This window comes from Cavia porcellus, unplaced genomic scaffold (assembly GCF_034190915.1).
Source record: "Cavia porcellus strain 051 isolate PalLab524CR breed Dunkin Hartley unplaced genomic scaffold, mCavPor4.1 scaffold_27, whole genome shotgun sequence".
In the NCBI taxonomy this organism is placed as follows: domain Eukaryota; kingdom Metazoa; phylum Chordata; class Mammalia; order Rodentia; family Caviidae; genus Cavia; species Cavia porcellus.
The window spans coordinates 31718225-31728838 of NW_026947510.1; the positions used below are offsets into that span (position 1 = coordinate 31718225).

The 10614-nt window shown below is 46.4% G+C and overlaps 1 protein-coding gene across 1 annotated transcript; it reads left to right on the forward strand.

Moving 5' to 3' along the window:
* The first annotated feature begins 1771 nt into the window (after positions 1-1771).
* On the forward strand, positions 1772-8833 carry LOC134473567 (ral guanine nucleotide dissociation stimulator-like). The gene is made up of 8 exons (XM_063238280.1): positions 1772-1953; positions 3111-3283; positions 4261-4347; positions 4525-4733; positions 4970-5073; positions 6181-6294; positions 7331-7442; positions 8682-8833. Exons 1-8 carry the CDS (start codon positions 1819-1821, stop codon positions 8831-8833), a joined length of 1086 nt encoding a protein of 361 aa, XP_063094350.1. The 5' UTR covers positions 1772-1818.
* The last annotated feature ends 1781 nt before the right edge of the window (positions 8834-10614 follow it).

Consider the following 10614-nt stretch of genomic DNA (forward strand, 5'->3'; position numbering starts at 1 on the left):
CAGGATGTGTTTTCTATCCCAGTCACAGGCATATACATCTGACTTCCACTGGCCGATAAAATCTGAGCAAATATACTGTATGTCTGTATCCAAATAGCAAATCTACTGCATAGTACAACTTGCATTGGGGTGACCCAGAATGAGAAGATTCATTCTGTGGAGCAAAGAAAATTCATAGTAACACCTAAACAGACCCTGAGCATGTAAGTAATACTGAAATGAAAGTGTTTCTGTAAGCCACTCTGATGTTAGGCTTATTTGTATCACAACATGATACATTCAAAATGGCCATTAGAAGAGAGAGAGAAATTTAGAAATATACACTCTCTTTTGGTAGTGAAGGGTCTGAATAAGTGGCTGTCACTGAAATGAGGGGAAGAACATACACATCTGTCCTCAATCAGCCACAGGTTCAGTCCAATAATGAACTGTAGAGAACCTGAAACTACCTTATCCTCTCTTATACTTTGCTTCATTCTTTTCTCTTTCCTTACAGCATAGACCAGTCCTGAATAAAGCAATGGGTTGGATGTGACACAGTAGGTGTCTGGGTCATGGTGCAGTGGTGAGCAGCAATGGTCGGTCTCAGGAACAGGGTAATTATGCAGAGTTTGTCAGGAAAATCGAACCAGGAAGAATGAGAAACATATCATCATGGGGATTGGAAATATCATCACTTGGCATGCAGAAGCAGAGCTTGAACATAATGGCCACTCATGGGATTGGCCTGTCACAGAGCACTGTCAATAAGAGGACTGAGAAGGCTATCCAGAGGGTGGGAAAGATGTCTTCTGCGGTTTTAGGAAGACTTGAAGGTGAGCAGATGTCATTTGTGTAGTAGGTGGTAGCGTGCAATGTGAGCTTGGGCATGCAGAGGGGCAACTCTGCCAGAGGTTTTATGGAAGCACAGAGGTCAAAGTGTTTGAGGATAGAGTCTTTGTGGAATGGCAGCCAAAGTGGGGGCTCAGCATCAGGAAGATTTGAGGACAGCACCCACACACCGAACGGTTCCACCGTGAGCTAGAATTCAGAGCCCAAGCAGAGTGAATAGGTCACCATGCACGGATTGACCTGATGTGATAGGGATGATATCTTTATGGTACAGGGCCCAGCTGGGCCATGGAGGACCTGGATGAGAAGTCAGATCCCAAGCAGGATGAGGGACATGTCTGTGCATAATGTAGGCCTGATGTATGTTTCAGAGACTGGGTGAAATAGGGAGACTCCCCATGCAATGAAATAACTGTATGTAGGAAAATTTGATTTCAGACATTAAGAAGGATTACTCAACTAAATATCTAGAAAATTTTCCAATGCTTTCAAACTGTGAAAATTACCGTCTGTATAGCTAATTAATGAAGCTAATCATAAACCTAATTCCTAACTCTTCAACTAACACTTTAAAGTAACCTGCAACAAAATGTAAGTACAAATCCAAATCCTAGAACAAAATCAAGCCCTAACCATAGGCCTAACTCTAGACCTAAACCTGAATTTAACCCCGTAACACCTTTCCTAACTACAAACTCAAATTCTAACTGTAATCACTATTGTAAAGTTTATTGTAAACTATAATCCCAAAGCAAAGACTTAGCACTAATTTTAACACTTAGACTAACCTCTAAGTGTAACCCTGAATTTATTCTTGAATCCTAACTCCTAATACCTAATACCTAATCCTACTCGGTTAAGGGGACCCCAAGAGATGACCTCACTTCCTTAATGATGAAATAGAACTCAGAACTCTGTTTCCAGGGGACCTTTTCTAACAGCCAACTGTAGTGAGCTCACTTGTCTGGAGAGCCTCGATAAAACAGGATGTTTTTGTCTTGTCTCCAGACTTCCCGAGGCTCAGACCTCAGGAGACCTAACAGAAGAGGCTTTGGCAACTTTTGGAAATCATTAGTCTCACATCGTCCTGGACGCCTGTGGACATTTTCACTGAATCGAAAGGTGACCCATTGTTTGAACTACTCCTTGTGTGTGCTCAGCCCCTCCCTGGTGTGAGTATAGGTGTGTCATTGTGTGCCCATCTCCATGTGTGAGTACTGAAAAATCTCTCCATGCTGTTTGAACTTTGTTGTTTAACGCAGCAGTTTGGCAGTTTGCTCAGGTTGTGCTTTACATCTAAAATGTCACCCTCTTGTCCCATATGTTCAAGGTGGGGTTTGGAGTTAGATTAGATCTTCAGATAGTTCTCATCAGTGGGTTACAATCAATGAGCTCATATTCTTATAACCCACAAACAAGCCTCCTGTAGTCCCCAACCTCGAGACCAAAAGTGGGGCAAGACATGATTTTTAAAACAGCAGTGCTGATTTATTTTATCTTGGTAGCGAGACAGTGCAGTTGCAGTTCGCAAAAGCTGTCTCTCAAAATGTTTTAGACTTTTTGTAGAAAGCACAATTTACAAAGTAAGGGGTTATGGGAATGGATCAGAAAATCTGATAAGCAATGAGGAAGACTTTGTTTCCCTTTGCAGAGGACAGAGAAATATAGCAGCAATTAAGAACCTTTTGTCAATTTATATTAGTTCAACATCTGTTATTTGTAGAAGGCAGCAATGGTTAATATATCAATTTGGTCAGGTTCCCGGGGATTTACAATTCTTTACAGAGGGGATCGTTGATTAATATATCAATTATGTCACCCAGAAAAAAAAAAAAAAAGAAATGCATACAGAACAGTCTGGCAAAGTTACATGTAATTTGGTCATATAACTTAGGCATAACACAAACATAACGAAGCACTTTTTGCTAGTGTACAGCAATATCAGAAGGTGACCTTAGGAATGGAGGCTACTTTGTGGAGGTGGGTCACTTGGGTCACCTGCAAGTTTATCCCCCTGCTCCTCCCTCCTATTCTGCAGGGTTGCTATTGTTTGAGCAGCTTTCCTCCATCATGGCCTTGCACCTTGCCATATCCACCTTGGAACCCATCAGAAATGAACTGAACACTCTAAAACCTTGAGGCAGAGTAGACCTTTCCTGCATTGTTTCAGATTTGAATCTTTGTACTCAGTGATCAAAAAAAGAGAGACTAATAGAGCTACTGTTTCTGTGTCTGAACCTCTGTCATTGGTCCCAACCCACAATTGTACATGGAGCCAGAAATTGGAAGTGCGTGGCTGTTTGGAAATACTGATGGAGGATGCACGTACGAGCATGGTGAATGACCTAGTGCCTTCTGTGCTTCGTGGGGACACCTGGTTCGTCCACAGATTTTTCCAAAGCTACCGATCAGTTGGCACCACACAGCAGGTGCTGGAGCTTCTGCTGAAAAGGTGTGTGTCCCACCTCATAAGCATGGGTGGGGGTTCATTAATTTTTGGCTGGATCTTTGGAATGCCATGAGAAGTATACTCTATGGAAACTGAGATGCTCAGAGCAGACTTAGGGGTATTGCCAGAACCAAGGAATCTGAGCCTTGGAAGCACCTACCTTGGGCCTCTCATATGTAACTTTCACACCCCTTGGGGAAACAATGATCACATTGGGTAGCACTTACCTGAGGCCTGACACAAAGCAGTCTCCCCATTTGTAAAGGAGGTTCTGCATGGCATCCTGAGGATCCCTGTCTAGACCAGGAATCCTGGGGCTGGTCTGAAGGGCACAGGAACCTGGAAGTTATCTAGGAAGAAGCTGGTTGATTGCACTCAATGCACACACACACACACACACACACACACACACACAAATGAAGCTCATGGGGAAAGCAGGCTCACTACTGGGTCTTTAGCATAATCCAGGGAAAAGAGCAAGAATTCCTTCTCTCTTGGGCTCCAATTCCATCACAAAGTCAGTCATTGACAAAAACCTCAGGACTAGGGACAGTCCTTGTTTTACCTGCTACTCTGGTCCACAAGGTGAGTTTCATTTGCGCCTGCTCACCAAGGCAAAGCAGGACATTAAATGTTGAGAAGCAGAAAGGTCTTGTTTAAAGCCAGCTCTGAGGTGACGGAGGGGCCCTTTGCGTGAAATCACATTGACCTGGGGTGTCAGAATTTTTTATATTAGAGACACAGAAGACAGGTGTGATAAGTAACAGCACACATTGCGGAGTTTGCTCCATTCTCTCAGTCAGCAATGAAACTGGGCCCAGACTTCTTGAAGCCTCAATTTGCATGTTCTGTTACTCTGAGCACAAGTAAAGATGGGCTAGCATTGAGGATCTAGGTTCAAGGCTCTTGAGAGAGCCCACTTTCGCCTGCAGGAAAAAGTTCTAGCCACCAAAGTTCTCTTTTCTTCATGCTGGTTACAGATGTGATAAACTCATGAAGTCCTGCCGACATAGCCACATCCTGGCCTGCTTTGGCAAAGGAGGTGAACGCCAAAGACAGCTAAGAAAGTGAGTGGGCTTTGGTTAAGAAAGGGGCTCCCTTGTCTGACTAGGGGGACCTGTGATGCGGGAGGGTGAAGCAAACCTGGGGTCCCACAATTGTGATTCCTGCTGCAAGGCTGAGGTCTTCAGCATGAGGAAGCAGAGTGCAGACCTCTGACACTGCTCTTGCCTGCCTTCCCCCAGTGCCATCTCCACCATACTGGGCACCTGGTTGGACACCTATCAGCAGCACTTCCATGATCCTCCAAACTTCCCTTGCCTGAAGCAGCTGGTGCAATTTGTGCAGCTGCACTTCCCTGGCTCGGACCTGGAGAACCGTGCCCAATTTCTCCTAGCACAGCTGCAGAAGCCAATTTCCTCAGAGGCTGATTCAGAGAGTGAGGAAGACTGGGGTAAGGAGAGCTCATTAGAGAACATGATAAAGGGCTGGGATGGGCTCCCATTGAGGAGGTTCGGCCTGCACTGTGCCTGCAACAGGAGGACCTTTTGGCCTGTTAGGTGAAGGAGCTGTCTGGCCTGTGGTCCTGAAGTGGGGTCAGGGACCAAGCAGTCTTTGGCAAGCAGGGAATGGTTCAGAGCAGGCTGATTTTGGGATCATTTTGCCATGCATCTCTGTCATCACTTCCAGAGAAGAAGTCAGTTGTGTCACAGACTCTGGAGATGGAGTCAAACCCAGTGCCACCGGCATCATTAGAGCCACTGAAGTCTTCATCTGTGGCCACAGCTAACAAGGTGAGGGAAGAGAAGCCATACTTTCTCTTATCCCCTTCTAAGCTGGTGAGGGAACAGTTAATGCTAAGGAATTCAGCCAGTGGTTGGGTCATCAGGGCAGGGCAAAGGCAGGCTTTCTGCAGGTACCAGCCATCCAAATCTTTTTCCACGCTGTGTAGCTTGTGTTCCTGTTCAAATCCTGCTCTACCATCGCACATCATATGACTGGTCACATTTCTGAACCCTGAGGTTTCTGATTCCCTCTTGGCAGGAGACTTGGTGAAGTCTCTGTCTCTCCAGGAAAGGGTTGCAAAAAGCAGTAAAGACAGGCTCCAGAGACCTAGCCCTTGGGGCATGGTGGTCAGTGCAGTATGTCTGGGACACTTCTGTCTCCCAGAACACTTCAGCAGCCTTAGCGCTCATTAGACACCTGAAGAGCACTGAACCTGGAGACCTCACTCAAAGAAGCCCCTAGTGGTAGCGCTCATACAGGTGAACACAGCAACAGATTTAGAGGTGGAGACACAAGGCATGCCTGGTCCCAGCAGCTCTGTGCCAAGATCTGGCATAAACCTTAGAGAAAGATACTGCCAGTCTCCCTTCTTGCCATCACACCATCCTGGGTCAGTCCTATTCACCATTTTTTTTCATAGTCGGAGCAGTACCCAGTGTTTCAAGGAGTCTTGAATCACAAGGCTTGGCTTCCCAAGCTTCATCCCCAGGCCATGGTCTCTATCCTGGTATGGATTCAACCTAGTTTCAGGGAAACAAGGAGGCAAAGAATACCTGGATCCCACAGTTTGTAACTCTCTCCCCCACTCTGCAGTGGAGTCAAACCCACTCTTCCCATGGGGCCTGCAGGACAGCAGCTCTAGACTGAGCCCAGGTAAAGCAGCTCTGCAGTAATGTGGCTGGGTTGTGCTGCATAAGGCTTCGAGGACTTCTGATATCCAGGAAAACAAGGCGACTGACTCTGCTCTTTTTAGTAGCATCACGACCCCCTCCACCTTGCAAGAAACAACCCAAGCTCCTCCTGAACAGAGCTTTTAGAAGCTTCAGAGCTGGCTGTCTTTCTGGGTGGGGAACCTGTAGGGTCATGGACTCTGCTGATAATTTTGTCCTACACAGATCAAGGAGCAGATGGCCCAAGTGGGGCCTCTTTACAACCAGCAAGTCGGTGACTCCTGCATCATCAGGGTCAGCATAGAGGAGGCCAAAGGAAACATGTACAAAAGTATTCTGGTGAGCAGGCTGTAGGGGCTCTTTTTCGGGCCACACATAGCTATGGGTCAACATATACCAAGCATCATATATGCTTCTGCCTTCCTGGAGTTGCCTTTCTAGTGAGCTAGGACAGCCAGATAATCACAAAAGTGTCAGAGGCCAAACTCTGTATGTGAGCTGAGAGGAGAGAGGACAACTGATTATCTGACCCCAGGAGTCTTTGAGCTGCCGTAAGTGGTGACCAAAAACTCGGGTGTGGGAGTAGAAGCAGGGAGGATGACTTCAGGCAAGTGTCCCTGGGTCATTCTGTACTGTGAGGACACTGACTTTCTCAGAGGGACACTGAGACACTGGGGGCTGAAGCCAATCAGGAGAGCCATGACATTGGGACTCTGTCAGAGAGGAACTGCTGCCAGAAAACAGGGGAGGCTCATTGGGTGGTGGAAGTTGCAGTCCAGAGTAGGGTCTCAAAAGGTTGGTGAGCAGTACAGTCAGTGTGGATATCACTGAACACGAGCCTGCAGTGGATGCTCACATTATGGGTATGGGCACGGAGCAGGACTACTCTCCTATGGCCCCACTCTGGCAGATGAGGAATCATTTGCAAATGTGATACCATCCATATGGACCTCATGGCACCATCTGTGCTCTGGCCTTCTGGGTCCAGCTATCCATGGGTCCATTTTGTGTCATTCAATTGTGCAGTCTGCAATGAGGATCGGGCCTGCCATGGTGATGGATCCCCAATCGGGTTGACCTGGCCATTTCTGTTGCCCAGAATTATGAAACATTATTTATGAGCTCAAGTAGCTTCTCAAGGTGGCATAGAGGGGAGGCAAGATGCTGAAAGCCAAGAGACTGTTGATGTGTGGGATTGGGCACAATGCATTACATGGAAGCTGTCCTTGGGAAGCAGGAGAAGGGGATAGGCCAGTAAATACAGCCAAGAGCCTTTGGGCTCAGTGCTACTGCACCTTGGAGAGTCCCTTGCTACTGAACCCTGGGGGAGCAACAGGAGAGCCTACTCTGAGGCACTTTCCCTGCCTTAACCCAGGTGACCTGCAATGATCGGACTTCCAACATCATCCAGAAGGCTATGGAGAAGCACTTGATTGAAGATGACCCCAAATATTATGAGCTCCTGCAGATTGTTTCTGACAGAGAGAGTAAGTCAGGGTGTGGCCAGCTGTGGTACAAACCAGCTGAAAGTCAGCAGGCACAACACACAAAGCCATCTGCCAGCAAGGCTCTTGACCTCCTGTTAATCCATTGTTCTCCCAGGAGCTCATGATCCTCTCTGCTCCTTTGTCCCCTGTTGGGTGTGAACTTGCAGATCAAAACTAACTTAGTGAGGAAAGAAGAGCCAAGGCTTGTCCCAGAGGGTAGGTTGCTCACATGGTCCAAGGAAGGAATGCCTGCTTGCTAGGAAGTAAATGTGTTTCTGAAAGAATGGGTGCTGCCCTGGACTGAGGCATTCTGTGTGAAATCCAAGTCTGAGTCAGGAGATGCAGACGTTTCAGAAGCCAAGTCAGTGTGTTAGAACTGGGAGTGGGCAGAACCCAGAACAAGCATAGGCTGAGACACTGGGCAGGTTCCCAGCCCTCTGCTTCTATAACCTCCTTGCCTCAAGGAGACCAGAATGACCAATGGTTCACACATACAGGGAAGTACATTTTAGGTCTGTGCAAGTGTTGTCAATGCAGTGTATTCTTTCCAGTGTGGCTGGATACACACAGTAGTCATTAGTGCAGGTTGTCCATAGGGACAATCAGCATCACTAGAATTATATCCTAAATGGTCTTGAATATTCTTGCTTCACTGTGGTTAGGCAGACATGTTAGATGGCCAGTATACTTGCAGAAAATCAAGACTGAGTCTTGGGGAGACACAAGTGGAGACAGAGCTGCCCAAGTCCTCTCAGCACTGGCTGACAGCTCACTCTTGGCCAGAGGAAAGGGCTGAGGAAGAGTCCAGAGGTAGGACTTTTTGGATATCTAAGATAAACCAGATGTGGAGGCCTCCTCAGCCTTGGACCAAGAAAACCGTGATGAGGCCTGGTCTTTGGCAGAGTATTCCAGAGTCTCAGGGAGCATTCAAGAGTTGCCTATGGATCTGGTAAGCCTACTTCCAGAGTCCTGACCAGTAAAGACCTAGAGTTTGCAGGATGGTAAGCTTTTTCCATTTCCAGGCTGAGATGGGATATTCTAGTTCAAAACTTCTTTCAAATGAGAAGTCTTTATGCTGTATCAGGCCTTGACACATAGTCCTCAGGAGCTGTCCTAGATGGAGCTGGGGCTTGACTGGAAAACTTGCAGGTCTTTCTAGGAGGAGGACTTCCACAGCTGGGGGTGCTTGAAATGGTCCCCTATGAGCACCAATGACCAGCTCTTTGCTCATTCCCACAGTATTCAAGATCCCTGAAGGCAGCAATGTCTTCTACGCCATGAAGTCCAAAGGCCTGTATAACTTCATCCTGAAACAGCAGACCTTCCTCAGCTGGCTGGATGTCAGTCAGGGCACCTTGCCCATCCTCCATAGCTGGAAGAAAGGATATTGAAAAGTTTGAAAGGCAAGAGCTAAAGTCGTCTTGGTGGGATCTGGCTGGCTGACAGTGGCCCAGGTTCCCATGTTACAATCTGCCTTGGCAGCCCAGGGCACTCTATACTCCACTCTCACCCAAAAATTTTCTCACCTTGCATCAGCACCTGTCACTTTGCAGGCTCACCCAGTCTCGGAAAAGAGAGTTTATCCATTGTTTCCCTTTTTATGTTTTAAAAGATATTATTTTCTGTTGTGTGAAACGAAGTTGTCTTGATTTGTGCATTGTGCATGTATTATCTACACATGAACACATACTTGAAACTATTACAGTTGTTGTGGGCACAAAAATCCTAGATATTATTTTCTTCCAAGATACTAATACTGCTTACCTTATTTTTCAGCCAAATGGATCAATAATCCTTGTAAAAAGCTAGACATGAAAAAGACAAAGTATCTCTTGAGAAATGAATCCTATTTCTTCCCTCATTTTTCCCAATTCCTTTATAGAAGAACAAATTTACAGTCAAATTTCCTTTTGGGATCAGGATTTTCTCTTAGCCTCATCAAAAACCAGGCAGCTAAGAATCCAGTGATCTTCTTCCTGGGACCAGTATGTTTTCATGCTCAAAGGCATTGAGCATCACAAGTGTTGTGTGTAAAGCATCTTCTGGATTGTAGAGAAAACCAGGATAAAATAGGAACACAAATGACTCCTGATCTGAAAGAGGTCAAGGAGATCCCATGTGAGGGGGATATTCCTATGGAATCTATCAGTGAGATCATATCTGCCACCACAGAACCTTCATACCAGTGACCAATTTTCTCTGTGTACGTTTAACCAGATACAATGCAGCAAGGCTGGAGAAGCTAAGGGGTGCAATGGACTTTGACATGGTCGGTTTCCCTTAACCAGAAACCAAAACAGGAGATCTTGCTGGGGCTAGTAGGTCTCTAGAATGTGTTCTCTAGCAGCTCTCCCGAGTGCCAAAAGAATATATCACATGGCTAGTCTGGCACTGGAAGCACAAAACCCTTGCTTTCCATAAACAGGGCTGTGTCACTAGTGGCAGAACGTTCCATATGGTTCCATCCCAAATGTTCAAAGATATTCCCCGTAGGCAATTCCTTGCCCATCCACATCATCCTGTGTTTCCTGCCATCTCACCAGCTGATCTGTGTAGCACGTTCTGGTACTCTCTCTCTGTAGAATCTGTGTTTCCTTCCCTCCTGTAAATGTTGGGGTCACCATGCCTTTGTTTACAATGTGTCACCTTCAAATGCACCAGATCTTGTGTCCACTGCTGCATTCTGCACTTTTGAGTCCATTTCCATGCCACCTCTCTAGGCTGCTACACAGAAGCCTCCTACCCTTCTCCAGGATGCCAATCTTAGGCCTGTACTGGTCCACACAGCACAGCAGATGGCTGGAGTCTTTGGAGTTTCCTCACAGAGCAGTGAGAGATCTCAGGCACTGGCTCCTGTCCTCAGAACTTGTACTGTTTTCACAACAGAGGCACAGTCACTGATCTCACTCATGCAGCTGTCATGATGGCTAAGGTGCCTTGTGCCGAAATAGCCAGGCTGTAAGTGTCAGTTTTCTCTATCCCTTCTCCTCCCGCATCAGTACCCACACTATGTAATTAGAATCAGGTGGCATTATATAGGATCATCTACGTAACAACAGCATGAGCCAAACTGACACAAGTCCTGAAAAATTCAAGTATCTGCCATGACTGAAATCCCTTTTACCTCACTGGTCAGTTTTTTCCATGACTTGAGCTCATGTAACATAAAGTC

Bases quoted from the DNA above. Each gene is read 5' to 3' on its own strand.
- LOC134473567 (XM_063238280.1), top strand. From the start codon at position 1,819: ATGTTTTTGTCTTGTCTCCAGACTTCCCGAGGCTCAGACCTCAGGAGA. The intron at 4,348-4,524 runs GTGAGTGGGCTT...GCCTTCCCCCAG, and splicing joins CGCCAAAGACAGCTAAGAAA to TGCCATCTCCACCATACTGG. The intron at 6,295-7,330 runs GTGAGCAGGCTG...GCCTTAACCCAG, and splicing joins ACATGTACAAAAGTATTCTG to GTGACCTGCAATGATCGGAC.